The following is a 27,329-nucleotide window of genomic DNA, read 5'->3' on the forward strand; positions in this document are numbered from 1 at the left end:
TCACAAAGCAATCTAAGGTACAGCTCCTAATTATTTATCATACCTCGTAAACTTTAAACCCTCAACCCTCAGATCAAATAACAAATATCTGCTTTCAAATCCAAACTTCAGGACTCTTCCAACTCTTGGTGACCGAGCCTTTGTAGGCGCCGCACCAAAACTGTGGAATAATCTTCCGTTAGATCTTAGATGCACCTCCGATTTTAAAGTTTTTAAACGTAATTTGAAGACTCACCTTTTTAAAAAAGCCTTTTCTGTTATAGTATTGTAATTTATAGACTAGATTATTATTCATTCGTATAATTTTGACTATATATTGTTATATTTTATATATTGTATTGTGCTTTTTGATCTTTAATTGTAAGGCGCATTTGAAAACTGCATAGTTGAATTTTCGCGGTATAAATAAATGTTATTATTATTATTATTACTATTACTATTATTATTATTAAATGTTGTCTTGCTTCGCGGGTTCCCATCAATAGCGAAAACTAATACCCCTGAAAATTGAGTCACTGTCTGCGACATTTGCTCATTCAAAGGCTCGCATGACCAGGGAAAAACACGAAGAAAATTGTTTACACGGAAGCAGCGCCAAGAGCCTTTAAGCTTTTCGAATAATACTGATATAGACTACGCTTTCCAGGTCAGCGTTTATGAGGTCTGAGTTTCCGAGGTCTGCTTTTTTCAGCGTCTGACAGAGGTCAACGGGACACCAAGCAAGTAGTCGGAAACTTGATGAGGTTGCGTAATATAACGTCAAGGGTACCATCCTAAATTTGCTTCAAATCGGGCCGCGGAATGAGCGTATAACAAAGAAAACAAAACAGTTTTATAATAAGTTGGTATTATTCAGAGAAAAATTAAATTGACTGAGAATAGGAAACCACGAAAAGAACAGTGACATTTGAAATGATGTGTGCTACACAGAACTTGCCAATCTCGCGAGATGCATGTAGCTTATAAATTCCCTAAAATTACCGCAGTTACAAACAGCATCCTTATGAGTCCCAAATGTGAAGTAGATCGAGTCAATCAGCTCTCGGAACCTGCTACATGCTGACATTAATTTGTTCCGATTTTAGTTCTTAGCTTATCCTGGCTGCCAGAGGCTTTCCGTGCGCAGTTTCTGGTTTCAGTTAGTCTTTATTTTGAGCCGCGCGAAAAGCTTCTGAAACGGAGCGCTGTTTCTTTAATGAAAAGCGGCTTACGACCAGTTAATTTTTCAAATCGATCGCAGGCTCAAGTTGTGGGTGGTTTCAGGTGTTCGTAACTGGTCTTAGGTGATAGTAGGTGGTTGTAGGTCATTCCACGTTTTAGTGATTACGGAAAAGGGCCCATAAAAACTAGAATTAAAGATTCCTAGCGTCCCTAACAAAAGGGTTAATATTTTCTTTTCAAACTAGGCGACTTCATCCAGGTGTCACTTTCATGCGCTCTGCGCTCACCCAAACACCCTTCGTGCAGTGCAACCTGTCTATAAAACTGAAAAGGACAACAAAACAAAGCTAGAATTCCAAGTCATGTGAGCCCTGTCACCATTTATTTTTATTTGGATTTTGTCAGTCGTGGGCTTTTCTCTCAGGCTCTCTTCTAGATGCTCCTTGATGTGCTCCTTGACAGCAGTTAAACTTTTACCCCTGGTGCCTTTCCTGGTAGGTTGTCCATGTGGCATAGCTTAATGAAATTGGCTCTGCATTGCTGAATTAGATACGACTTGGGAAGCCCATTAGTGACCTTAGTAAGTTCAAGGAAAAAAGAATCACCCACACAAAACTTGTCATAGAATTTTTTGGAAGCATTTTTGGTGAAATTAATAGTATGATTACAGAAGCCAAGGTTATACTGTTGGCCACATTAAAATAAAAACAGAGTTTTTCCCTGGTAGTGATTATAAATTCATTTTCTTCATGCTAGGTTTAAATGGAGCAACAGCTAACTATGCATGTGCATGGTGTAAAATCCAAAAGGATGATAGATGGAAAATAGATCAGTATTTCAGTTATTTCAATTCCAAGCCACTTTCAAGATCTTTATAAGAATTGAAAGAAATGTCCAAAAAATCAAAGGATGATTATGGCTGCTGTAAGGAACCCCTTCTGGACATTGAATTGGATCATATAATTGTTGAAGAACTTCACCTCCTTTTAAGAATAACTGTTAAGTGTTAACTGCCAATTTAATAACAAAAGTTAATGATTGCGATATTGAGGAGAGTATTGAAAACCTGATCTACAAACAGGCACACCTAAATAAGTTCATTGACAGCAGAAGGTCTTATGAAGGTTCTTTTGATGTCTAGAAAAAAAAACGCAGATGGCAAAGAAAGTTTTGTTCATGACTGGACAAGTCTCATGGGAAATGATAAGAAAACACTGCTGTTTCACCTTCCAGAGAAAATGATTTCTTGGGGCCAAAAACTGCTGACAATATCATAAAAATATGGGTGGACGCTGCAGTGGCCTGAGCAAAAATCTCAGTCACTGGCAACCGAATACCAGCCCTACAGAGTTTTGGTTGAAAGCAAAATAATGGGTGAATGACTTCATTTCTCTCACAGGATTAAGGGAAGGTTACAAGTGAAAGAGAGTTACCCAATACATTCATATAATGGTTTCCAACAAATCCCATGGTTTTTCCAAATGTACCAAGCAGTAAGAATATTTACAGGGCAAGGAGTTGAAAGGAACATTAATGCTGCAAGGTCCACTAATTTCATGAAATCCAACAAGAGGGACTCTGTTGGAGATGTTCCTCGTCAAGAATAATGCCAATGGTACTTAAGAAAAAGGGAACGGGAGCCCAGATCCTATCAGGAACACAAAACTGAGTACTGGGAGGAGGACAAATTCCAAAAAAGAAAAAAAAAATGTACCCCCTAAAATTATTACTCCACCTCTTTCTAATCTGCAAAGTGGTTAAAGTGCTGTTGCATCTCAAACTCACTCTGCTGCGCCTTTGAGCTCAGTTGACTTTACAAAAATGACAGTTCCTCAGCTTAAGGAAGAATTAAAGGAAAGAGGAATCTAAGGCATTGCTAGGAAAACAAAACATTAGCTTGTAAGATTATTGAAGAGTATTACTGACAAAGAAAACCAGTCAGCCTCTGTTTAAAAATAAATGACATTGTCATTAGATGCAGATAGTAAAAGTAGCATAGCATATAGCATTTGGCCTGCTGCAGGTGTAATAGCTGTCCCACTTTATAAGATAATCAATCTGAGAAATCAACATTATTCATATTACTACAAAACTCAAACGTCTATTAATATTAGATCACAATTTCTCTTCTAATGTAAGCTTATTAAGCTCCTCGAGCTCCAGAAATATAACAGAAGTTTTATGTACTTTGTGATCCAGTGATCGCCTTGAAATAACTCATTCAACTCTAACCCTTAAACTCCCAAGATCTCATTAGTAATTCTCCTTACTTTCTGCCATACAGTTCTTGAGATGTTAGTTTTGAGAATTTGGTATTGGATCAACTGATAATCTTCTAACTGATATTTTTCTTCATTCTCATCACTTGTGTGCTCTATGTTGCATTGGTATTGTGAGGAGAAATTCTGTCTTGGTCACTTATGGGAGTTAAAGGGTTAAAACATACTCCCTGACTGTTGGCTTTTCTTCTCCTTTACATCAGCTTTAAAAAGTGACTTGTGACTTGTGACAACTGCTAGAAATAACCAAGGCATTTTTCTCTGATGGTCTACCATTTCAGAGCTAGCAGAAATACATGCCCATCGTGTTGACTACTGAGAAAATCCATGCTGGTAGTTTTGATCACTGACAACATGTGCATCAGCAATAACAATTGCTGACTGTATGAAACTGTTCACCATGCCCACTGCTGGCAGGTGCCCAAAAACGAAAATTTTGATTTGAGTCAGCACATAAAGAAAGAAGTGCATCAACAACAAGTCCTTCAAAAAAGCTTCATGCAACTGGTACATAAAGTCTACTCCTGATCATTTTTTTCTGACAGCTAGGTTATGAGAGTAGCCACAATGTTACACTGTGAGGGTTCAAATCCTAATGGGAACATTCACTTTCATGAGTTTTTTTGGCTTCATCTCATTCTTGTGACAAAATGAAAACTCCTATCTGTCTGACCTTGTATATAAATTGCTTGATTTGAGAAAAATAAAAGTGAGCCCTAAATGTAGGGAAGGAATTTCAGCAGACTTTGATGCAGACTCTGCATCCATTTTTAACAGTCTGCTGGGCTGAACTAATAAGTCACAAGCAAACTCACAACAATTACATACTCAAATGCTTTCTTCGAATTAGAGCTTTAACATGAAGCTAATTCAAAAATAAATAGTGTTTTGTTTCTGCTGCTCTGTTTTTTACCATGGATCTCCTCTAACCTGTAACAAGCTTACTCTCGTTATCAACATGTATTTCCACAATCTGTCATCATTTCAATAACTGCTATTTGTGAATGACCCAACAACCAAGTTTGATTACAATCCACTGAAATTCGTGAAGAGGAAAATAGAAAACTTTACTTTTTCACCAAAATATAACTTCAGTCTAACCTAAAGAGAGTATATCACCAAAACTTTACATCTATAATGCACCTGCTTCCCTATTGTGCTTGTTTCATGTATTTTTAATCTTGCATCAGATAGACTTACATGTACCAACAATAATATCAAGGCAACTTCATGTGTTCCTCATAGTGGTTAATGAGCTGGGAAGCACTGCTCAGTTTCTCCTGACAAATCCAGCAAGTAAATGTTTCATCGTGATCTGAGGAATATGGCTGCTGTCCAGAGTGCAATTTTTCATGCCTTTGAAGTGTTCCCTTCTGAGTAAACCACTTGTCACAAGCTTTGCACTGGTATGGCTTCTCTCCAGCATGGGATCGTTTATGTACTCTCAGAATTATTTTACGACTAAACCACTTGTCACAGCTTTTACACTGGTAGGGCTTCTCTCCAGTGTGGGATCTTTGATGTACTTGTAGTTTTCTTTTCTGCATGAACCGCTTACCACAAGTTTTGCACTGGTATGGCTTCTCTCCAGTGTGGGATCTTTCATGTACTGTTAGAACCTGCTTTTGTGGAAACTGCTTGTCACAAGTTTTGCACTGGTATGGCGTCTCTCCAGTGTGGAATCTTTCATGTACTTGTAGATTTCCTTTATGAGTAAACTGCTTATTACAAGTTTTACACTGGTATGACTTCTCTCCAGTGTGGGATCTTTTATGTCTATGTAGATTTCCTTTCTGACTAAACCACTTGTCACAAGTTTTGCACTGGTATGGCTTCTCTCCAGTGTGGGATCTTTCATGTACTTGTAGATCACCCTTTTGTGCAAACCCTTTGTCACAAGTTTTGCACTGGTACGGCCTCTCTCCAGCGTGGAATCTTTCATGTACTGTTAGATGACTCTTTTGTGGAAACTGCTTGTCACAAGTTTTGCACTGATATGGCGTCTCTCCAGTGTGGAATCTTTCATGTACTGTTAGATGACTCTTTTGTGGAAACTGCTTGTCACATGTTTTGCACTGGTAAGGCTTCTCTCCAGTGTGGGATCTTTCATGTACTGTTAGATCACCCTTATATGCAAACCACTTGTCACAAGTTTTGCACTGGTGTGGCTTCTCTCCAGTGTGGGATCTTTCATGTACTGTTAGATTATTTTTTTGTGCAAACCACTTGTCACAAGTTTTGCACTGGTACGGCTTCTCTCCAGTGTGGGATCTTTCATGTACTTGTAGATTTCCTTTCTGACTAAACCACTTGTCACAAGTTTTGCACTGGTATGGCTTCTCTCCAGTGTGGGACCTTTCATGTACTTGTAGATCGCCCTTTTGTGCAAACCCTTTGTCACAAGTTTTGCACTGGTATGGCCTCTCTCCAGTGTGGACTCTTTCATGTACTGTTAGATCACCCTTTCGTGCAAAGCACTTGTCACATGTTTTGCACTGGTAAGGCCTCTCTCCAGTGTGGGATCTTTCATGTACTGTTAGATCACCCTTTCGTACAAAGCACTTGTCACATGTTTTGCACTGGTAAGGCCTCTCTCCAGTGTGGGATTTTTCATGTACTGTTAGATCACCCTTATGTGCAAACCACTTGTCACATGTTTTGCACTGGTAAGGCCTCTCTCCAGTGTGGGATCTTTCATGTACTCGCAGATTTCCTTTCTGATTAAACCACTTGTCACAGCTTTTACACTGGTATGGCTTCTCTCCAGTGTGGGATCTTTCATGTCTTTGCAGATCTTGTTTCCTAGTAAACCGCTTGTCACAAGTTTTGCAATGGTATGGCTTTTTCCCAGAAGTGAATGTTTTGGCCATGCTAAAGTATTCTAAAATGTAAGAAGCAAACATAAAAGAGATTTACTCAACCAGACACGCATATTTGACAGGGTTTCAGAAGCAATGAATTAAGTTTGAATAAACAAAGAAATTGGACAGTGAGTTGAGCAAAATATGTTTCAAACAGTCATACTCTTTCAGGAAAGAAAGTTTTACTATAACAATTGCCACTAACAAAGGGATTCACAGACAGTGCAATTTCTGGCCAAGGCCCTGAAAGAAAAACCTTCACATGAGTAAGGACCTACAAAGAGAAGTGCACTTCCAACAAGTCCCTTTACATAGCTTCACACAACCAGTTCATACAATCTAAATGTTGTCCCTGTGATTTTAAACTTTAATCTATAGTTGTCATTGTGTGAACAATTTGTTCAATGAACTTGTCTTAATGGAAAAGTCACTCCACCTATCACCATCAAGTGGAGCAACTCAAAGTGCAAAAACTGGAGAACAGAAATTTCTAATGGACACTACAAAAGAGATTCCCAATAGACTTTAATGGAAAGAATCTGGTTAAAAAGGTAAAAGAAAATGATAAAAATCACAAAAAAAGGAGTTTAACACTATATGTGTTATTTATATAGCACAATTTGTATTAAGTATGGAAGAGAATTCAAGATTGTAGAATGATACTAGAAGGTAGTGTTGCAGAAGATTTGTCTCAGGTGCAGAAAGCCAACTACATCCCACATATTTACAAGTACCCTGTTCCACAAGAGAAAGATGATTCAAGAATATACTGATTATTTGACACTCAACTGAAAATTGAATGTTAAGAAAAATATTAACAATATTAAATATAATAATGATAACAATAGTAATAGTTATGATAATTCATATTTGGTAGCTCAAAGAGCTCACAGTTCCTCTATCAGTCTATCCACTAGGCCCAAATATTGATTAAACTATGCTCCTTTTGATTTTGCCTGCTGAATAAAATTCATTTTCCCATTTCATCGCAATTTCTTTTGTTTCATACAACAAGACATTCCCCATTGTAGGATATTCCACCATCTCACCCTTCCCCTGGTCACATGTTTAACCCAAGGTATCTTATTTCAGACAACACTCCCTTCACAAATTTAGCAGCTCTTTTGGGCACACGTTGCTGATTTAAATGGTAAAATGCTCCCTCTTCAAATAAATAAAATTTGTCTTCAGGGCTTGTATGACTAATAGATCACCTATCCAGATATTTATGCCATGAAAAGTCTTGTCATCAATTACGTGCCAGAGACACCAGTGTAAAATTATTTTGAGAGATTTTATCATCATGTGTAGTGTCACAGTAAGGACTAAAAAAAAAAACTTCATTTTCCAATCTACTGGGCTTAATTCCCTAATTCAAGCATTAAAATGCTTTCTCTTGACCGAAAGGAAATTCCTTTATATGCCCCAATCACACCTTCAAAGATATTCCTGCAAGGAAATGCTTTAATTTTTTACGCACCATACTGAGATGATTTTAATATGTTTATCGTCTTCTTTAGTGCTCTGAAATAAACAATCAGTAGCACCAGGAAACTACTAACTCACTGACTAACTTCAACGACATGTGTGGCTTCACCTCCTATATGAGGTAATAGCCATAGAAATAGAAAAATTACCTTCTTTCATCAACACTCCTACATCAAACCCTATCGATGAGTATAAACGTTTCCTAACTGTATAATTTTACCTGTTTTTTATCTTCAAGGTTTTGGTCTTTCACTCGAAGTAAAACCATAACTTTTCAGGGTTGAAAATAATTTTTCAACTTTTAGCGTGAATTTGTAGGCTTTTGTCAAGGCTCATTGTTTTCCTAACTGTCAATAATAAATGGGCAGTCAGCACATGTCTTCAACACTCAACATGATTTATTAACAGTACTGAAAGGAATAATTACCTTAAATTACTTAAAATAATTTCAGCATCAGAATCTTTATTTTGATCAACATGTTTTGTGGCAGCAATTCCTTTTCTAAGAAAACGTTGCAAACGGCTCGATTTTTCGGTGTTTATTTAAGCGTGAAATATACAACTTTGTCGAGACAAATTGTCGCGCTTCTCCATGGGAAATCCGTATTGTACAGTACTGACTTTAATTTGAACGTGTAAAAAGGCTTTGCAAATGACATTGAACAGGATTTGGCAGAAAATAAATCTTGATTAAAGGTAGTAGTTGATTAAAGGTAGTATGTACGTAGAAAGCTGAAGACTGTAAACAAAAATACTCTCTGTTGCAGGCTTCAAATTTCGAAACTTTATACTCGTTTACGTTTCTTGACTGCTTAATTGCCTAGCATGAAATGTTCACCAAGCATGACAGCGACTTTAACTTCAGTTGGACGATCAGTAAGCATAATATTTGATATAAAATTCCAGTTCTTCGGGTGAAAAATCGCTGATAAGTGTGCTAAAAGTTCCGGGTGCCGCCGGTAGCTGGCTGTTATGTTGAACCTTGCTTTCATCAACATACATTCATACAAATTACCTGTTGCCCAAATAACTTATTAAGTGTACATTTCTTTAGTAAGGAAACTCTCTCATATGCTTTTGGGTGACAAAGGGACAGCCATCTTAAAAGGAGAAGGATTTGCTAACTATTCATCAATCCAAACTTTCCATGGTGCGTTCACGAATAAAGATAGGTATGTGCTCTTCACAGTTCACTTAGTAGTAACTGGGAGGCACAGGTTTGAATGAAGTCAAAACCTACATCTTTTGTCTTCCTTTTCTGCAATTGCTTAAATTGCAGTTTACCTGAGAGCATCGCTGCTGAAACATTGGTTTCATTGAGATATCCATTTGGTTCAAGATATGCTTAATGGCAATGGAAACATTTTAACAGTAGTGACATTCCAAAGGAAATTTAAAATGAAAACAAACTACTTCAGTTCTTTTCATTGATGGCGGCAACGTCATCGGGTTTGAAAAAGGAACCCAGATGAATACAAAATATTTAGGTATATACCCAACCACTACTGCCATCGTGGGCAATAAGCTTAATTTAACATTGTATTCATACCTTACCAGTTCATATATTTTCTAATGATTCAAAGTCTCAAAGCCTCAAAGTCTCCTCACCTAACCGACGTTATCTTGTAACTGCCGCCTCTCTCACAGGTTACCCTGGGTGGTTCATTTGAACAGGGAAGAGAGGACACTGGGAACAACATTGAGCATTTGGACTAGGAGCTTTCTCACGCATCATACCTACCTACGCTGCCCGTATATCATCTTATTTTAAGAACAGTCTTAGTTTTCAAAATTCCCTTGAGATACTCTGTTCTCACCACGTCCGCGGGAGTATTACAATCAGAAGTTTAACTGTCGTCACTCGATGAACGTTTCTAGTAATCGCATGTGACAGAGCGTCGTTACACAATAATTTGATTTGCTACGATTAGCCAGCGCACCGCAACCTCTGGTTAGGTTCTCAAGTGAAGAAAAAATACGGGGAAATCTATTAAACCTAAAACTTAAAATAGTAACATAATAAAATCTAAAATAATAATAATAATAGTAATAGTTATGATAATTCATAGCTTAAGAAGCTCACTGTGTGACAAAGTGACATACAGTCATCAGTCTAAAAAAAAAAAAGGGGATTTGCCAACTATTCATCGATCCAAACCTTCCATGGTACATTCATTAAAAAATATTGGTGTGTGCCCTTCATAGCTCAGTTATTACTATCTGGGAGGCACAGGTTTAATTCGAGTCAAAACCTACAAAACCTACTTTCTGCAATTGCTTAAATTGCAGTTTACCTGGGAGCATCATTGTGTACTTGATAACTACTAAAAAAAATGTTACTTTCCCAACATTGGTTTCATTGAGATATCCTTTTTGTTCAATATATGCTTAATGGCAGTGGAAACATTTTCAGAGTTGAGACATTACATATTAAATTTAAAATGAAAACAAACTATTCTAGTTCTTTTGATAGTTTCCTCTAGTACCCTTTCGTGGTTTAGTAAAGTGAAGCCTCTGAAATTAATTCATGGCTCAGCTGCCGACGAAATTCAATTGAGAAACTATGGCCCTCGAAATATTAAATAAGGCAGTTGGAAATTAAATAGCTTATTCAATATTAGAAATTTTTGGTGGGTAGTAACGCTGAGCACTTTAATGAGTGTTGTTGGCATGACGCGTAAAAATACTCACTGATACTTCACACCAAAACGTCTCATATTTAGATACATACCCAGCCACTACTGCCATCGTAGGCAATAAGCTGAATTTAACATTCTGTGGTACCTTACAAGTTTATATGTTTTCCAAAATGATTTGCTTCAAGATGATGTTACTAAAGTCGACAACAAGGTCAACTCACTCAACCGATGCCATCTAACAAGAGTATTACAATCAGAAGTTTGACTGTCTTCACTCGATGCACGTTCCTCGCAATCGCGTGTGACAAGGCGTGGTTATACAATAATTACCTTTGCTCTGATTAGCCAACACACTTGGGGTTCCAAATGTTTGAAGTTGCTATATTAACTAATCTACCAAAAAATTTGACAGTTGGTTTATAGGCTTACAAACTTGGATGCTTAATGCTTGAAAAACAAAGAAATGGTAAGCTGTTGAAGGAATTTGAAAAAAGTAGTAATGATTGTGTGCAAATTATTTGAAACCAAATGAACTCGCATCTAGAAATAGATCGTGTTTTCTTATAATAATATTATATTGATCCAACACCAAATTCTTGCAACAAATTTACAAGGAAATGTGTCGCAGCTAGAAGGGAGAATTAACAATCAGATCTTGGGAGTCAAAGGGTTAAAGGCAATAACAAATATTTCGATAAAAATCTCAAAGATAAAGGCTTAATCCCAACTTAGACCTACACACATACACCGAGTCCCCTCAATGGGATATAGAAATTTTCTAATTGTTTAATATAGCCAGTTTATGTTCAAGTTTTTGTCTTTAATTTGAGAAAACAAATCCTCACTTTGCTCAAAATACACTCATATGTTCTTTTCCCAACATAATAATGATAAAAATTGATCTCATAGTTCAAAACATGTACATTTATCTACTTTTTTTATTGTGAGGACACCCTCTCATATGTCATTGGGCGTAGCAGCCTAATTAAGGTTATAGTAAAATTTCTGCACAGACCCATACTTCATTATGCATTCAGTTCTTGAATAGAGAAAACAATGACAAAAACAATACATTTCCATTGGGAAAAAAGATTTGTTTTACAGTAGTATGGGGCTGTGCGGAAATTTTACCAAGGTTACTCCAAACCTTCGTTCACGAAATAGGTTGCACGTGCTTCGTAGCTCAGTTAGTAATAGCGCCCAGCTTGCGCCCAACTAGTATCTGGGAGGCACGGGTTCGAATGCTGTTAGAGCCTGGGTTTTTTTCTTTCAGGCCTAGTTTTCGCTTAAATATGTTGAGTTTTATTAACATGCGAGGCAGCGAGGCGTGCGAGGCACCATGCGAGGCGTGCGAGGCATGCGAGGCGTGCGAGGCATCGCAATTTCCTTAATTTTTACACATGACCATATCGTGGGCTCAAGTGTAGAACTCATCGAGGTTATGTGTTTTTTAAAGTTCACCACTGAATTTTATTGGATCGCGGGCTCAAGTATTTCCCAAATTATTAGAACAAAGCTAAAAATTCGGAGCTCTGCTTTCAGGCTTGGCTAAATCTATTTAATATGGTTTATCTTACATAATTCTATCTCGCTTTATTGTTTATTGCTTAGCCCACACCCACTTTTGTAACTTTTAGGTGTCAAATTCTTGTTTCTCGACAAGCACCCCTGGCCGAACACATGTGGGAGTCCAGCCCCCCAGGTTCTAAAGGGGGTCAAGAGTCAAAAAGACCTCTTCCGTGGGGGTTTATCAATAAATCAATTCTAGTCACACACATCGGCCTTTATTTAATTCAAATGAATAAAGGGGTAAGTTTCTAAAGAAACTGTGGTGCTGCGTCGCTGGGAGAGTATAGCAGGTAATTTAGTGTTAACAACTGGGTTGAAAACGTAAATTAGCCACCGTAAAGGGTAAAAAAGCTGACGTTTCGAGCGTTAGCCCTTCGTCAGAGCGATTAGAGGAATTGTGGGTTGTGTGTGGATTTATATGTAGGAAGTGGAGCTACGCCATCGGTGGGAATGTGGTGACGAGAAAACAGGAATAAATTAGTTGAATGAAAAGCGCTCGTTGATTCCGTGGGGTTTAAGGGTGCCGATTTGGAATATAAATTTTTGTTCTAGTGTTTTACGGCTTTCCGAACTGCCTAGATGTAAGGAAAGGCCGCAAACTGCCATATGCTGTTTAGAATGATAGGGAAGATTAAAGTGTCCAGCGACTGGTTTGGATGCGTCCTTGTCATTTCTTTCCACATCGCGAAGGTGTTCTCGGAATCGGTCACCCAGTCGTCTTCCTGTTTCGCCGATGTATAACTTATTGCAATAAGTGCAAGTTATGCAGTAAATAACATTGGCGGAGGTGCACGTAAAGGTAAAGTCTTTCGAAAAATGAAAAATTTTGTGCAAGCACCAAGTTGAATGAGAGCAAAACCCGCTACATGACGGTCCCGTACAGGAAACCGCATCCTTGGTGATGGTGACCTCTTGGATGTATCCCATGGTGTCAAGTAGTGTGAAGCAAAACTTTGACATGCTTACGTCACATTTAACAACATCTATGTTTACATCCTGTACGTTTTTTTCAAAAAACTTCAATTTCTTTTTGGCAGCTCCTTTTTCTTTACTCTTCTTTTTTTGAGATTTTCGTTTCTTGTCAGCCCTGTGAGTGTCTTTTACGTTGATGTTGTAATCGTCCTGTGCCATTTCGATATCGGATAACACAAATAAATACCAAGTTTATCACAATTTAATTAAATTGTTTTCGTAGCTCAAGTGGATCAGGCGTTTGGCCGGTGATCGGGAGGTCGTTGGTTCGAACCCCATCGAGACTAATTCTTTTTTCGTGTTAAAAAAAACCAACCAACCAAACTATCTCGGCATTTTTTGATATTTTATATATTTTTTTATATTTTTATATAAATTTTTTAAAATTTTTATATAAATTTTTTAAAATTTTTATATAAATTTTTTAAAATTTTTATATAAATTTTTTTAAATTTTTTTTATTTTTTGTGTGCCTCGCATGCCTCGCATGCCTCGCACGCCTCGCACGGTGCCTCGCACGGTGCCTCGCACGGTGCCTCGCACGCCTCGCACGGTGCCTCGCACGGTGCCTCGCACGCCTCGCTGCCTCGCACTTTGTAAGGACCCAAATATGTTAATAGGCTATTGTTTATGTATACCTAAAACTTCTACTCTCACTCCGCTAAGACAAAAAAATTCTGCCGTGCAATAAGTCTTAAGTCCTTTTTACAGGCTCAAAATGTATCTGAATTGATAAACTAGCTCTGTAACCTCGATCTGCGAGTAGACAATATCACGTAAAGTAACTTGACTTCTGCAGCAATAACTAAATGTAAAAAAAAACGTCCTTATTAACTGTTATTGTCATCGTGGAGTAAAAAGATAAATTTAACATTTCTACTCTTACCTTTGAAGTTAATATGTGTTCCACAGTGGTTTGCTACTAGACAGGGTTAATAAAGTCAACCTACATAGGACGCCATCGCCATCTTGTAGACGCAGCCTTGTTCCCGGGTTTCTCTCTCTTATTTGCTCCAAAGAAGAAAAGAGGAGACTGGGGACAAGATCAGGTTTGTCAACAGGTGGACATATTAAATAAGAATCTATTGATTGTAAATATATGAAAATCATATGCGGTTGAAGAAACGAATAAGGATGTAATCCTCGCAGTTATGAACACTTCTTAAGTAGTGATGAAAAGAAGGCCTGAAAAAAATTTCAGGCCTCTACGGGATTTGAACCCATGACCTTTGCGATACCAGTGCAGCTTGGTATCGCAGAGGTACCAAGAATTTTGTTCAGGCCTTACTTTCACTACTACTTACGTAGTTTTCAGAACTGCAATAATCTATTATTTCATTATTTTTATTAATATTCGTCGCTAAGTTTTAACGATGCGACTTTTCAGTGGGGATTAATTTTTAGTCAGCGGTTAAGCAGGTGTTTTGCCAGTAGGGGGTGTAAGACTACAACATTTGCCTTCTTAGTGGCGTAATCGAAATGGCGGATCGAGACTTCGTAGAAGTAACTGATAATGGGGAGTCCCTCTCAGGTGCATCGCTGCTAGCGTCTGCCCTGAAGATTCAAGGTGTGGAATACATGTTTGGAGTTGTAGGAATACCAGTCATAGAGATAGCAGGGGCAGCGCAAGCAGAGGGAATCAAATACATTGGTATGAGAAACGAACAAGCGGTAAGTGATTGGTGAGGAACTTTTCCTTTAAGCACTACCATTGCAAGTAGTCTAACTTGTGATTAGGCGTTTCTCGTGTAGCAGCGCAAGAATCGGCGGTCGACTGTTCTGCAGTTATTCACACAATCTCCCCCCTCCCCCTCCCCCTCCCCCTCCACCCTGTTAGTCACTGTCACGCGCTCCCACTCCCACTACACGCTGTTATACACACAATCTCCCCCCTCTCCCTCCCTTCTTTTCAAGATAGGGACGCCTGATGCAGGGTACAGTTTGTCTGATCTAAGTATAATTTGGATAACATGAGTGAACTTTTTTTTCAGGTCCTATTTACAACTACTAGTTTCAGTAGTGTTCTTAGCTGCGAGGATCTTCTAATTTCATCTTTCCACCGCAGTGCAAATATGTGAATTTTCATATATCTAAATTTTCATTCACTTGGATGTTTATTTGTACCCAATTCATTGACCAGCTCCCAGTTGGCTTGTTAGCTCAATTGGTAGAGCGCTGCACCGGTATCGCAGAGGTCATGGGTTCAAATCCCGTACGGGCCTGAAATTTTTTTCAGGTCCTATTTACAACTACTAGTTTCAGTAGTGTTCTTAGCTGCGAGGATCTTCTAATTTCAACTTCATGAGTGAACTTATCCTTACAGGCGTGTTATGCGGCATCAGCGGTTGGATATTTGACTGGACGGTAAGATATTCAGTTTGTTTTCTATCAATTACTGAATTTACCATCCAAGGATTTTACTGTGCAATATAACATGGGCTCTTTTGAACCCATGAAAATGAGAGATAGGAAAAAAACCCTTGAGGAATAATTTATCTCAAATGCAAAATTCAGAACGACCACAAATTACCATGTATTGAGCCAAATCATAAAGCAGCTAAGTTATAATATCACAGATTTAATCCTGAGAGGATTGTCAACACTATACTGTCCCTACCCTCCATAATTGCACAGTTTGTCTGTAATTCTGTAAACCATTATAGGTATTTGAAAGTGATACTTAAGGCATTGAAACTAAGATAAAAAAAAAATACCCACAAGATACAGGTTCATATTCATTTATGATCTAACTGAATGGTTGTTTGCAGACCTGGTGTCTGTCTTGTAGTTTCTGGTCCAGGATTATTGCATACTCTTGGAGGAATGGCAAATGCAATGAGTAACTGCTGGTAAGTTTACGCAGATTATTGTGAGATGATGTTTTTTAAACTTTGATGATTAAAGTACTCTTAAAAAACAGTTGAAAAAATGATGTTAATGTGTTTCTTGAAAACAAACTACATTGATCAACAAAAGAGTAAAAATCATATATTTGTGTGGATGTAAGACCCTGCAAAAGTTGAGTTTCTGGAAATTTGTTATTCACTCTGCAGTCTCAACTGCTTCCTTTCTCAACCTTTAATATAATTTGCAACATTATTTTAGTTGAATAGTTTTGAGCATAATTATCAAATGGAAGAAGGTGTTGTCCATTAGAAACATCATGTTAACTGCAATGGGGCAATGGAAACATCAGATTCCCCAATGAGGAATCAAACCTAAGACTTTCAGATTTGTTGTCATTATGCTTGGCCACTGAACCATAAAAACAATAGCATCCATTTGGAGCCAAAATAGGCACAGGTATTTGACCACAGACATAATTTGTTCCAAGATGACCAAAGTGTAAGGAAAACTGTGAGCTACAAGGAACAATAACGGAAATTCTTTTTTTTTGAACATTCATTTGCTGTCACATACTTCTCTATTTGTGGTTACTACCAGGACTATATTGCTAACCTTTTGACCTGAGTGACTAGCATCTCATCTCTTGGTACGTGATTACCCCTGAATCAAAAATTAACAGCACAAGAATTAACCTAAGGAAATGATCTAAAGAAGCTCTTGGCTTTTAAATAAATTCTCCTTGTCAACATCTAAAGAAATGTGTGGGTAGCAGTATGGAGAATTTGCATACTGATGTTAGGGTGTGAAGGGTATTGAATGATTGTTCTTCAGGCCTGTGTTAGTGATCGGTGGGTCAAGTGATGTTGATCAAGAAAGCATGGGTGCTTTTCAAGAATTTCCACAGGTTTGTAAGTACTCAATACTTCTCTTATGCATTTTATTTAGGGTACAGTGGTTTGAAAAAGCACTGTTTGCAATAGACAGGGAACTTAACCCTTTCACTTCCAAGATCTCATTAGTAATTCTCATCACAGTCTGCTTTACAATTCTTATGATGTCAGTTTGGAGAATTTGGTGTTGGATCAACCAATAATCCACTAATGGATGTTTTCCTTTATTCTCATCACTTGACTGCTTGACATTGTGTTGATATTGTAAGGAGAAATTCTCTCTTGGTCAGTCACGGGAGTTAATTTATTCTTTTCTGCACCCTATATGAAATGTTCTTCCTATTTAAGCTTTTATGAACATCAAATAATACAGACAATTGAAATCAATATGCCTCTCTCATATGTGCTAGCTTTATATCCATGCATTGTTCTTCTGGGCACTTCTCTTTTTTGTGGTAACCATGTTATGTTAAGTAATATATTTTTTAAGAACTAGGTGTTTCCAGCATTACAAATCTACCTGCCTAGCACTATTATAGGTTATCACACTTTCTGTTGGTTTTTTGGAATGTTTCTATTAGATGAAACTAGTACAAGTTACTTTTATTGTAACTGCTTCTTGTCACACAGGTTAGATTGCTACTCGATTATGGTGAAACCCCTTGTATTTGATCAACTTTCTGTAGACCAGTGTTTTCAATTGCCAAGAACTCTTCACTTATGATTTTATTATCCCAGGTTGAAGCAGCAAGACCTTACAGCAAGTATTCAGCAAGACCAAGCAGTGTAGGAGTGATACCATTCTTTGTTGAAAAGGTAAAGAAGGCAGATTCATTTATTTTAGGAAGATGTGGAAAAGTCCATCTTTCTGGGTCTGTCAACTTCCTCCTAGAAAAGATACTTCAACAGCAATAGTAGAACTTTTGCTGCAATTTTGCAGTATTTTTTAATATTTTGTAGTCCAGCAGATAATTAAACTTCTCTGAAAGATTACATCAACTTTTAGAAATCAGGTAATGTTTTATTACTGATTATTTTTTGTGACTTTTTATGCTATAATTTTATTAATAGGCAGTGCGGACAAGTATGTATGGAAGACCTGGTGCATGTTATCTGGACTTACCAGGGAATATGATTACAGAAAAGGTTGCAGCCTGCAAGGCAAGGTGACTAGCAGTACACACAATGTAAAGTTGTTCAAGGGTAGTATAAGTATGCTGTAGGACAGATTGGTGGTTAAAGTTTGAACTTTTTTAATTTGTAAATCATTAAAATACTTAAGAGAAAAAAAGACTCCAAGAAAATCATTAGGCTGCTGTAAGCAATTGACATAGAGTTTAACACAAGTCAATGTACTTGAGATTCTTTTACAGGAGCTTCAGTTTGATAGCTTGATGTTCCATGAATTTAAAGAATCACATTTGGTTTCAGTCATAAAAAACTATATTTTATTTTCTTTTTTTTTAAACCAAGTAGCATTTGAGGCTTAAATTGATATTTTTATGTACATTTTGCTACTAACATTAAATTCAAACTTGGTAAATGTGGTGAATTGTACCTCAGAGGCCTAAAATCTGTAGTTTGACTTTGATTAAACAGTTTTTTCACACTCAGGAAAATTTGCTGTTCACCTCCTCCACCCAAGTGTCTAGCCGATCCATTTGCTGTTGACAAAGCTGTCCAGGTTCTCAGTGATGCAAGAAAACCTCTAGTTATAATTGGAAAAGGTACTAGCTAAAAAAAAAACTTCCAATTAATTTTTCTTTAATTAATGCCAAAGAAGAAATGATTTGGTTGGATCTATTGCTGGACGTAAAGAGACCAAATTTTTAAGGGAAAGAAAATATTTTAACCCTTTAACCCCTGAGAGTGACTAGCATCTAATTTCTCCCAACAGTATAACCCCTGTATCACACAGTAAAGTCATGAGAATAAAGGAAATGATCACCAACTAAAATGTTCTCTTGATTGTTAACCAAATTCTCCTTGTCAGCATCTTAGGAAATGTATAGAAAACAGTATGGAGAATATACATACTGATGTTAAGGTGTAAAAGATGAAATTTAAAGTTCCAGTTACCCATTTTAACCCTTTACACCCAAACATCAGTATGTCTATTCTCCATGCTGTTCTTCATACATTTCTTAAGGAGTTAACAAAGAGAATTTGTTGAACAATCAAGAGCTTATTTAGTTGGTGATCATGTCTTATATTCTCATGACCTTAATGTTTGATTCAGAAGTGATAATGTAAGGAGAAATTAGATGCTAGTCACTCTTAGGGGTTAAAGGGTTAAGAGCTGTCTGCTGTGTTCATTGTACCTGGTGTAAAAGAGTGACAAAAAATGCCACACTTCTTACAAAGTGTTAGCTTTTTCTTCAGATAAGTGTCTAATCATATGGACTTAGGAGAGCTGGGTATGCAAGAGTCAGGAATTATTATATCCAAATATCATTTGTTAGCTGCATTTTGTTCTAAACCTCTTTGACTTTATAGAGTGATTAGCATCTAATTTCTCCTTACAATATCAACCTTGAATCAAACAGTAAATTCACAAGAATAAATGAAATGATCACCAACCTAAGAAGCTCTTGATTGTTAACCAAATTCTCCTTGTCAGCACCTTAGGAAATGTATAGAGAACAGTATGGAGAATATACATACTGAAATTAGGGTGTAAAGGGTTTATTACACAATCTACAACAGTCTGACCTCTTCAATTGTATAGTCGGTATTCATATTGGATATTCAATTTCCTTTTGCAGGTGCTGCATACGCATGTGCTGAGAAACCTCTCCAGGAATTTGTAGAGAGATGCAAGTTGCCATTTCTCCCCACCCCCATGGGGAAGGGAGTGATTTCTGATGAACATCCCCTCTGTGTAGCTGCAGCCAGATCAAGGTAAGTACCACTAGTTATTCTTTATAAGTATCATGAAATACAAGCTATTACTATACAGTTATGATAAATATAAACTAGGGAGATGTTGCACATTTTTCCCAAGGAAAAAAGGCAAGTTTCCTTTCTGATACAAACTTCAGGAATTTCTACAATGGGGAATTTTTCTGCAAGCAACAAACTTACTGCTCACTCATTCAGTTATTATTGATATCTCAGTAATGGCTAAAAGCATTAGGTATGATTCTTCTAGTGATTAAAGGGATGCAGGCATTCTGATTGGTTGAGGATTGCATCATATCTTGCTTTATTCATGTCCTTAAGCAATTACAGAAAACCCTTTGGAAAACAATTCCATGTTTAATCAGCCAAAACAACCTCAACACAGTGACGTGGCTTATAATAAAACCTGGTAAAAAGTCCTCAAAAATACAGCTCTCAAAAACTAAATGCACACACACAATAATTGCATGTGTCACTTTGCTTATGAGCTTACAAATTGAAAATGTTTCTGAGCCTGCGTGCATGCATGCTGATCACACACCATGCTAGTTCAGTTACTGTCTTCCTAACAAGTCATCTCATGTTTTGTGATTGTCATGGAGGAAAGGATGAATGCAATAGAAGATAAGTTAAGTCCATAGAGCACAAAACTAACCATATGTATACCACCAGGCTTGAGGTCACACGTTTGCAGATTGAATTAGATAAACCTGATTGAATTAGATAAACCTGTTAAATTCTAATGGAGACTGGCTACTTATCTCAATTTGATAAAAGTGAACAAAACGATAAAAACAGAATGGTGCTAACAACACAATGAATTTACAACAGAATTGGGAAGCACCTGTCTGAGCAATATTACACCGAAACAACTGTTTTCCTCAGACTTCATCTGCAGGACTATTCAAAAATATTCACTTTGTCTTTGGCCAATAATTGTTAATTGTGCTAGTCACATTAATATCCCTTATGCTTATATATACTTTTGTCCTCAGAGCCTTATCTCAAGCTGATGTGATCTTTCTGTTTGGTGCAAGATTGAACTGGATTCTTCATTTTGGGAAACCGCCAAGATTTAGGCCTGATGTTAAAATAATACAGGTATATAATCAAATAAGCTGTCAGTAAATACTTATCCATACATTTTCTAGCAAACAGGTAATGGTAATACTCAAACTTATCAGGTAGACATTTACTTGATGTAACACCAAGTTCTCATGACTTATGTACAAGGAAATGTGTAGCAGCTAGAGGCGAGAATTAACAATCAGATCTTGGGGAGTTAAAGGGTTGAAATATACCCTTATCTTAATTTGCATGAGCCATCTTAATTTAATTAGTGTTGCTCCATGGATTTTGAAATCTTATGTAACCATTTAAATACAACTGTCCTAGTTAAAATTAAGGAATACAATTATACCATTCAGTGACTTTCTCGTTTAGCGTGGATTGTTGCTCAACTTTTGTATTTCTCTAGATTGATCTCCATGCAGAGGAAATGAATAACAATGTACGTGCAGAGGTTGTGCTTTTGGGAGATTTAAATAGAGTAGCAGAACAGGTACGCCTGTATGATTAGCTTGTAGCTCCTCAAAAAGTCTTTGTCTCTAATATGTATTGGTAGGTACAGCTTTAGATGTGTGGCTTAAACTTTTCAAAGTTGTCTCTTGGCCTCCTTAAAAGGCCTGTAAGCCTCAAGAGTGACTAGCATCCAATTTCTCCTTACATTATCACCCCTGAAACAAACATTGAGGTGACAAGAATATAGGAAATGATCATGAACCAAAAAAACTCTTCATTGTTAATCCAATCTTCCTTGTTAGCACCTTGGGAAATATAAAAAGAACAGTATGGAGATTATACAAACTGATGTTTTGGTGTAAAGAATTCATCTCTAACCTCTTGTTTTCCATTTTGGTTTATTCCTTCTTCTTTGCTGTACCTACACATTCAAAAACTCTAGTTGTCTCTAGGTGTCATACTATTTAAGGGCTAAGAAAAAGGTCTGGGCTTGAGTCAAGTAGCCCACATGGCATCAAAACTTATCCCAGTCTCCAATGCACAAAAAGACAAGGAGTTTTGGTACTTCTCCTTGGATGGGATGCTTTTTGATTGTTGATTACCCCTCAGCATTTTTTTTAGGTTTCTAAATGTTGGCTGCTATCCATTTATATTCCTGGGTGAAGAGAGGCACTGTGTGGCTAAATTATCTTGCCAAGATCACAATGCAATGAGTAGACCAGGTCTTGCACCTCTGGACACAGATTCAGGTGTACCAATTGTCAGGCCATGGCACCTCCAATAAGATTGAAAAATGCTGTTATATAGCACCTTAACCTTTTTTCTCCCATGAGTGACCAAGACAGAATTTCGCCTTACAATATCAATACAATATCAACTAGATAAGTGATGAGAATAAAGAAAAATATCAATTTGGGAATAATTAGTTGATCCAATACTAAATTCTCTGAACTAACATTATAAGAATTGTATGGTTGACAGTGAGGAGAATAACAAATTTGATCTGGGAATTAAAGGGTTAAAACCTCTTTTGTTTTGTTTTAGTTTGATCAATAAGAACTACAACTCTCAGTGAGGTCTGATAAAGCCTCTATTTTAAAACCTGATAAACTTTTTGTCCATTCTTAAATTGTGTCTGATAAAGTGCTTTAGTGAACCCACAAGTTCCACTATTTGAGAATTCAAGGCAAGTTATTTTTGTTTGTAGCTGGGAGAAGCAGTAAAGAGGAAATTTGGAGAAGATCTAGCAAATCCATGTGGTTCCCCCAGCTGGAGAAAAGAACTCAAGGAAAAGTCAGAAACTAACAAACAAGTCAATGAGGTATAGGTATTGTTTTTGCTTAATTTTTTCTACTTTGAGTTCAAAGTCGCTCTTTTAAGTATTGGTTTCACAGCACTTTATCAAATTTTGCTCATAGTATGAATTTATATTTCAACAGGAACTTGCCAACGAGACTTCTGTTCCAATGAATTACTACCAAGTTTATGGTCAGGTTAGTGGAATATTCATATTTTTAAAATCATCGTGCAAGCGTGGTGGTCCATATCGCCAAATATGATCTCAGCTTCCCTGGCATAAGGTGACCAGAAGTATTCCTTCTGCTCTTAGCTGAGATTTCTACAAAATTGCCAGGTCTTCCCTATAAATACTTCTAGGCCCTTAGAAGCAATGAGTTTCCCAGGACTTTAACCCAGACCTCTAGAAACGGATTCTAGCTCACGAGCCATGAAACTGAACATTTCATTTACCTTCCTGTCCATATGGACTGTTACATGTAATTTAATGAGTACCAGTACTCTTACAAATAGTCCTAGTGGCCTTATATGGTCTTACATTCTTCACAAGAGGCATGGTTACATAGCTTGGGGTGGGGAGTGAACAAGTTTGAAGCACAGGAATATACTTTTCCTGGAAAACAGGAGGTAAGGGATTTCGCTGGATTGAAACTGGTACTTTTCTTCATTTTGTAGCTCACAAAGCGTTTACCGCGTGACTGTGTTATAGTTAATGAAGGAGCAAACACAATGGACATTGGACGAACCATGATACCCAATCACCTCCCTCGAAACAGGTATGATGTAATTTCGTTCATTTTTTTTATTTTCAAAATCTGTCGTAAATCTGTTTTAACTTAGTAGTTACTCAGAGACTTGATTACTTTTCATGATCAGTCTTCACAAGACACTATTAGACCAACACTGTCGGAACTTAACCTTTTAAACCCTAAGATTGACCAGCATCTAGTTTCTCCTTACAATAATACTGCTAATTCATTCATTTGAGATCATCGGAATATAGGAAATGATCACCAACTAAAGAAGCTCTTGATTGTTGAACAAATTCGCCTTGTCAGCACCTTAAGAAATGTATTGGATAACAGTATGGAGAATGTGCATACTGATGTTAGGGTGAACAGGGTTAAACCAAAGTGAATACAACGGCCAATCGAAACAAGAGACAAATTAATTTCAAAGTAAAAACAAGTGAACCACGGGAAAACTTACGTGGCCGAGTCGCCTTTGGTTTTAGTTTTGAATCTGATTGGTCGAGAAAGTGGCGTGAGTTTTCTGAACCAATCACATAGCGACGTAAAGCAAAACCAAAGCAGTCCTGGATTACTGCTGACACTAGATTGAAAATTGCTCTATCAAGAGTAAAATGCGCCAGGCTACCGCATCATCTAATGTGAATTTCGAACCCGCACTTAAAGAAATCGAATCCTAAGGAGAGAAATTCCAACTCAGACGAGTTTTTGTGCACAAACTATTGTTATGTTAAATTACATCGATTGACTTCCACAGCTTACACTTTGTAAATATTTCCCTGCGTTTCATCCCAGGCTAGATGCGGGCACGTTTGGTACAATGGGAGTGGGAACTGGTTTTGCCATCGCTGCTGCTCTGTTAGCTGAGTCCGAAGCTGATGACAAAAATCCCCCCAGGAGGGTGGTGTGCGTCCAAGGCGACAGTGCTTTTGGTTTCTCAGGAATGGAGCTTGAAACTGCATGCAGGTATCATACAGCAATAAACATTTAAAGATCAGCATCTGTTGTCTTCTTGTAATATCAATACACTGTTTAGCGTGCAGGTGTTAAGAATTTGAAAAAAATCAACAAATAATGGATTTACTTAATTGGACACTTACACTGAGGTGAATAGTTGTTTTAGTATAAAATAAAAAAAATGAGATGATATATCACAAAAAGATGATTTTAACTCATTTATTCTCGCAACGATTACAATATTTCCGGGCGCAAATCCCGTGCGAGTTGCCCGGAGGTGAATAGCATAGCGCCTTCAACGTTATCCACTGCTTTACTTTGTACTCAATAAAGATGTTCCACAAAATTCTGACGACTAACACCGAAAAAAGTCTACAGCAGTTTTGAAGGAGAAGTACTATTTAAGCTGAGCGTCAAGAGATCTTTTAGTTGTGGTCGAGTTTTTTTTTGTTGTTGTAAATTTCACAGTTTTTCTGTCACCCCAGATACAATCTGCCAATCGTCTTCATCATAGTAAACAACAATGGTATCTACAACGGAGTGGACGAGGAGAGCTGGGACGAGTTGGGAGTTAATCCTGCAAAAAGGTAAAGTTACATGGAACAAGTGACTGTGAACCGTCGGCGGTAAAAAAAAGAAGTTACGAATGTCATTATAATATGATTATGTTTTTCCATTTTCTTATTGCCTGTTGCAAGTCCTTCAATTGTCTCTTGTAAGGGGGTGTACAACTGAATATCAAATGTTACTGGAATTGCTATAAGTGGTATGGCCCATGGCATCCTTATGGCGATGCTTGCGAGACTCAAAATCAAACTTAAGAGTCGCCTTATTCTTTGAATTTATACCAAATTAGCTAGCGACCTTAGTGGCGAGTTTACTCGTGGTGACCTGGTGGTGGCGTGATTGCCTTGGTGGCGAGCTCACCGGAGGCGAGTCTTCTTTGTGGCGGGATGACTGTAAACCCCCGTTATTTCGAGTTATTTAAGTCTTGTGATGATATGCCGTGGGAGTTCCCATGGTTTTGGATAAGCAATTCTCATCTTAAAGTGCTTTTCGATTACATGTCGTTAAATCAAACCAAAGAAAGCACAAACAGCCAATCAGAATTAAGGAAATATACGAAAGAGCCAATGAAAACTCAAAGTAAAGAAGCAAACTGCCGGTAGCGCGGGAAAACGCGAGTGATCAATTCGCGATCGGTTCTATTTTTGGATCTGATTGGTTGAGTAAGTGGCGCGAGTTTTCTGAACCAATCACACAGCGAAGTAAAGCAAAACTAAGCCAGTCACGGAATTCTTCAACTCTCAATTCCAACTTGTTCTCCACGTTGTGTGATAGGTAAAGAAAGATTATGTATGATAAATAAAAGGTTTGTTTGTTTGTCAACATCTCTCTCTAGTGCGCCTCCAACAGCTCTTTTGCCTAAGGCACGGTATGAGAGAATTATCGAAGCATTTGGAGGAAAAGGTTTCTTCGCAGAGACTCCGGATGAACTGAAGAAGGCGTTGGAAAGTGCTTTCGTCGAGACGGGAAAGAATAAGAAACCAGTGTTGATCAACGTCATGATAAGCCCCTATGCCGACCGCAAACCGCAGGTAAAGTAGTCAGAAAATGCACAGATTGAGCACCCTTGTGGTTTTGGGAATGTTGAAAATCTTCCAAGTTCGTCATTTACAATCGGTGTCAATTTTAACCACTCTTAGCCCTTAAACTTCCATGAGTGACCAAGACAGAATTTCTCCTTACAATATCGTTACAATATCAACCAGATAAGTGATGAGAATAAAGAAAACTATCAATTGGGTAAATTAGTTAATCCAATACCAAAATCTCAGAACTGACCTCATAACACATTTATTTCTTAAAAATGTGTCGCTATGTCATAATTCAGCGCCAAATCAATTTGGCTGGGGAACGGAGGGACAGAAGGTCTTGGTGACAAAATCTAACTATATTTGTTTACTTTATTCTCGATACTGAAGTGGACATCTTTGGTGAGAGCAAGGAGGAGAGATTTCTAAAACCCCTAGCGTCTAGGAGTCTAACTAATGTTATGTTCTGCATTTGCTTTACAGGAATTTTTCTGGCTTACACGCTCAAAGATGTGAATTTTATTGCCATGGGAATCACCGCCAGATGATAGGAGATGAGATCGAACTCATGAGGATAAGAGATCAGAACGTGCTGCACTCAATCATGATCTTTCCTTCGAATTGGTAGCCTGCTAAGAGAAATGGAAAATCACAAATCACAAAAGACGGAATCAAGACGCGTTGATTAACTCTAATACTTTTGCTCTTAAGCTGTATTGACCTCTAGATTCTTCTCAGTCTACTGTGCAGGATCAAGGCAAGTCTTAGATAGCCTTCCCGACAGCTTTACACAGGGTAGCTAATGAAGAATCGAGCTCAAACGAAGGCCCTGGAGATGGGCAATGCTGTGGGGACCTAGACCTTGCCTTTTTGGGGTGGGGAGATGAACCTGAACTCTCAAAACTTCCTAGTGGAATAAACGTGTTTTATCATTTAATATGAACGTGTTTAATGGTTGATAATTTACATGAAAAAATCACATGCTTCTGATTGGCTGAAAGAGAGTGCATTTTTCATGTAACACGAGTAGAGATTACAAATATTCTGTTTAAGACAGATACCTAGGGGAAACAGACGCTGGGTACAGCAACATGCATTGTTACTTGAGTAACATTTTGAAGAATTGTGTGAATTAAAATGTAGATTGAAGTTAAACACATGTTGGAATTTTTGCTTTATAAATAGAGTTGCCCTAGCAGGCGATTTGTTGGAAAGCGAGTTGTAGCCTGTTGGTCTTAACCTTTTAACCCCTAAGAGTGACCAGCATGAAATTTCTCCCTATATTAACACCCCAGAATCATACATTAAGGTCATGAGAATAAAGGAAATGATCGCCAACTAAAGAAGCTCTTGATTGTTAAACAAATTCTCCTTGTCAGCACCTTAGGAAATGTATAGAGAACAGTATGGAGAATATGCATACTGATGTTAGGGTGTAAAGGGTTAAAGCTGGAGCGAAATTATCAGAGATTGGTGATTCACTGCGACTTGTAATTTGTCTTTGAAACTCGTACCATCCGTTGAACTTGTAAGTGTCAAATTTAAAACAATTGCGACTGCGTTTTCCTAGCCTGCGAGTTGGCAATCATTATTTCCAATGCAGA

The 27,329-nt window shown here is 37.6% G+C and overlaps 2 protein-coding genes across 6 annotated transcripts; one reads left to right on the forward strand and one right to left on the reverse strand.

Annotated features, from left to right (window-relative positions):
- Window positions 1-3,201: 3,201 nt before the first annotated feature.
- LOC131771739 (zinc finger protein 420-like) lies at window positions 3,202-13,947 on the reverse strand. Of its 4 annotated transcripts, none has more exons than XM_059087591.2 (2): window positions 13,856-13,947; window positions 3,202-6,321 (listed from the first exon to the last, which is right to left on the reverse strand). In XM_059087591.2, exon 2 carries the CDS (start codon window positions 6,308-6,310, stop codon window positions 4,658-4,660), a length of 1,653 nt encoding a protein of 550 aa, XP_058943574.2. In that variant the 5' UTR covers window positions 6,311-6,321; window positions 13,856-13,947; the 3' UTR covers window positions 3,202-4,657. The 4 variants fall into 4 exon arrangements, 3 of the variants coding, with proteins under 3 accessions (XP_058943574.2, XP_066029234.1, XP_066029233.1); XM_066173137.1 differs by lacking the exon at window positions 13,856-13,947 and adding an exon at window positions 9,344-9,403; XM_066173136.1 differs by lacking the exon at window positions 13,856-13,947 and adding an exon at window positions 8,010-8,136.
- A 495-nt stretch (window positions 13,948-14,442) lies between these two features.
- On the forward strand, window positions 14,443-26,943 carry LOC131771772 (2-hydroxyacyl-CoA lyase 1). Of its 2 annotated transcripts, XM_066173129.1 has the most exons (17): window positions 14,443-14,640; window positions 15,293-15,333; window positions 15,738-15,818; window positions 16,648-16,720; window positions 17,445-17,522; window positions 17,778-17,872; window positions 18,321-18,433; window positions 19,472-19,607; window positions 20,603-20,708; window positions 21,085-21,168; window positions 22,336-22,449; window positions 22,568-22,621; window positions 23,100-23,200; window positions 23,969-24,139; window positions 24,616-24,717; window positions 25,533-25,728; window positions 26,209-26,943. In XM_066173129.1, the coding sequence occupies exons 1-17, from the start codon at window positions 14,449-14,451 to the stop codon at window positions 26,239-26,241; spliced, it is 1,770 nt and encodes a 589-aa protein (XP_066029226.1). In that variant the 5' UTR covers window positions 14,443-14,448; the 3' UTR covers window positions 26,242-26,943. The 2 variants fall into 2 exon arrangements, with proteins under 2 accessions (XP_066029226.1, XP_066029227.1); XM_066173130.1 differs by lacking the exon at window positions 14,443-14,640 and having other exon boundaries at window positions 15,294-15,333; window positions 16,648-16,724.
- Window positions 26,944-27,329: the final 386 nt, after the last annotated feature.

The sequence above is a fragment of the Pocillopora verrucosa genome, chromosome 10, assembly GCF_036669915.1.
Source record: "Pocillopora verrucosa isolate sample1 chromosome 10, ASM3666991v2, whole genome shotgun sequence".
NCBI classification, from domain to species: Eukaryota; Metazoa; Cnidaria; class Anthozoa; order Scleractinia; family Pocilloporidae; genus Pocillopora; species Pocillopora verrucosa.

What these genes read in the sequence shown, in the direction of transcription:
- LOC131771739 (XM_059087591.2), bottom strand. Translation starts at nt 6,310, where the DNA reads ATGGCCAAAACATTCACTTCTGGGAAAAAGCCATACCATTGCAAAACT.
- LOC131771772 (XM_066173129.1), top strand. Translation starts at nt 14,449, where the DNA reads ATGGCGGATCGAGACTTCGTAGAAGTAACTGATAATGGGGAGTCCCTC. An exon ending in GTTGGATATTTGACTGGACG is followed by an intron (nt 15,334 to 15,737) that starts GTAAGATATTCA and finishes GGTTGTTTGCAG; the next exon opens with ACCTGGTGTCTGTCTTGTAG. An exon ending in CTTTTCAAGAATTTCCACAG is followed by an intron (nt 16,721 to 17,444) that starts GTTTGTAAGTAC and finishes TTATTATCCCAG; the next exon opens with GTTGAAGCAGCAAGACCTTA.